Source organism: Triturus cristatus, chromosome 7 (genome assembly GCF_964204655.1).
Source record: "Triturus cristatus chromosome 7, aTriCri1.1, whole genome shotgun sequence".
In the NCBI taxonomy this organism is placed as follows: Eukaryota; Metazoa; Chordata; class Amphibia; order Caudata; family Salamandridae; genus Triturus; species Triturus cristatus.
The window spans coordinates 1578865798-1578866980 of record NC_140590.1 but is presented as its reverse complement, the minus strand read 5'-3'; the positions used below and the strand labels follow the sequence as shown (position 1 = coordinate 1578866980).

Genomic DNA, 1183 nt, shown 5'->3' with positions numbered 1-1183 from the left:
TATCTTTCATTTTTTAACTTATATGTGTAAACGAAGTGTCTGGTGCAAGCCGGGTGAGTATTTTCCTTTTGTCAACACCAGGACAATACAAGTGCATTGCGGTGTACCTTGAACTCCTTCGCTGCTTCCTCCATGGTAACCTAATTTCCTGTTATTTTACTTTGCTCCTGCCCCCCTTCCTGCCGTGTTCACTATGCTCCCACACCCCTTCCCGCCGTGTTCACCATGTCTTTGTTTGTTATTTGTAGCGCGGACCGCTTTCACTTTGGGGACGTGCTTGCTGACGTGTTCATTATCTATATTTTTTTAATTTATATGTGCAAACGAAGTGTCTAGTGCAAGCCTGGTGAACCTTTTCCTTTTGTCGACACCAGGACAACATGAGTGCATTTCAGTGTACCTTGAACTCCTGCACCGCTTCCTCCTCGGGCACAGCCATGTGGTGTGGGAGCTGTGCTCGCGGGACAGGCTGCACACCACGCAGATCGCCCTCTGGTCGTCCCTGCAAAAGAGCTTCAGCCTCTCGTCGTACTTGCGCCACCGGAAGTGACTGCCCTCCCAGCCCCACTGGAAGCTGAGGTGCTTCAGCCGGTCCTCCATGGTGCCCAGCTGCACGTAGGCACTCAGCATCGCTAGGTCAGAGGTCCACTTGCACTGCAGGCACAAGAAGTTTGCAGACTGGTCCGCCACGTATTTTGAGATACATGGATGGCAGAAGTTGTGGCCGCTGTCCAGGGTCACAGGCTCTGTGAAGAAATCCAAGTAGATGGAACAGGTGGCGCCTTCATGGACGATCTCCTCAAGGTGCGCGGCCGCCATGGTTCAGACCAGAAACAGTTGCCCTGTGCACAGGTGAGTTCACCTTGCATTGTTTGCTGAGCCTGTCAAGGGTGGCAGGAGTGGTTCTGCTATATAAATCGTCTTATCTTAGATGGTACTTTAACCTGCACATTATTCATACTAATTGAAATCCATATAGATAGAGGTGCAGTTTCAAATAGTGGAGAATTGCATTGCATCAATTTTAATTCGGTGTTCGCTCAGCTAAATTTGCTCAAAAACTTAGCTAAGAAGAATGCACAACCATTGAATTGTTCTAATTTTCCATGCTTATAGTTGTTAGACCTGGCATTATTGGAGTGGTTTCCTCAGACCTTTTCTCCCACCCTCCTATTTTTGCTGA

The 1183-nt window shown here is 48.4% G+C and overlaps 1 protein-coding gene across 1 annotated transcript; it reads right to left on the bottom strand.

Moving 5' to 3' along the window:
• Positions 1-306: 306 nt before the first annotated feature.
• Positions 307-819, bottom strand: LOC146812423 (E3 ubiquitin-protein ligase TRIM39-like). Its single transcript, XM_085615165.1, has one exon. The coding sequence runs from the start codon at positions 817-819 to the stop codon at positions 307-309; it is 513 nt and encodes a 170-aa protein (XP_085471291.1).
• Positions 820-1183: the final 364 nt, after the last annotated feature.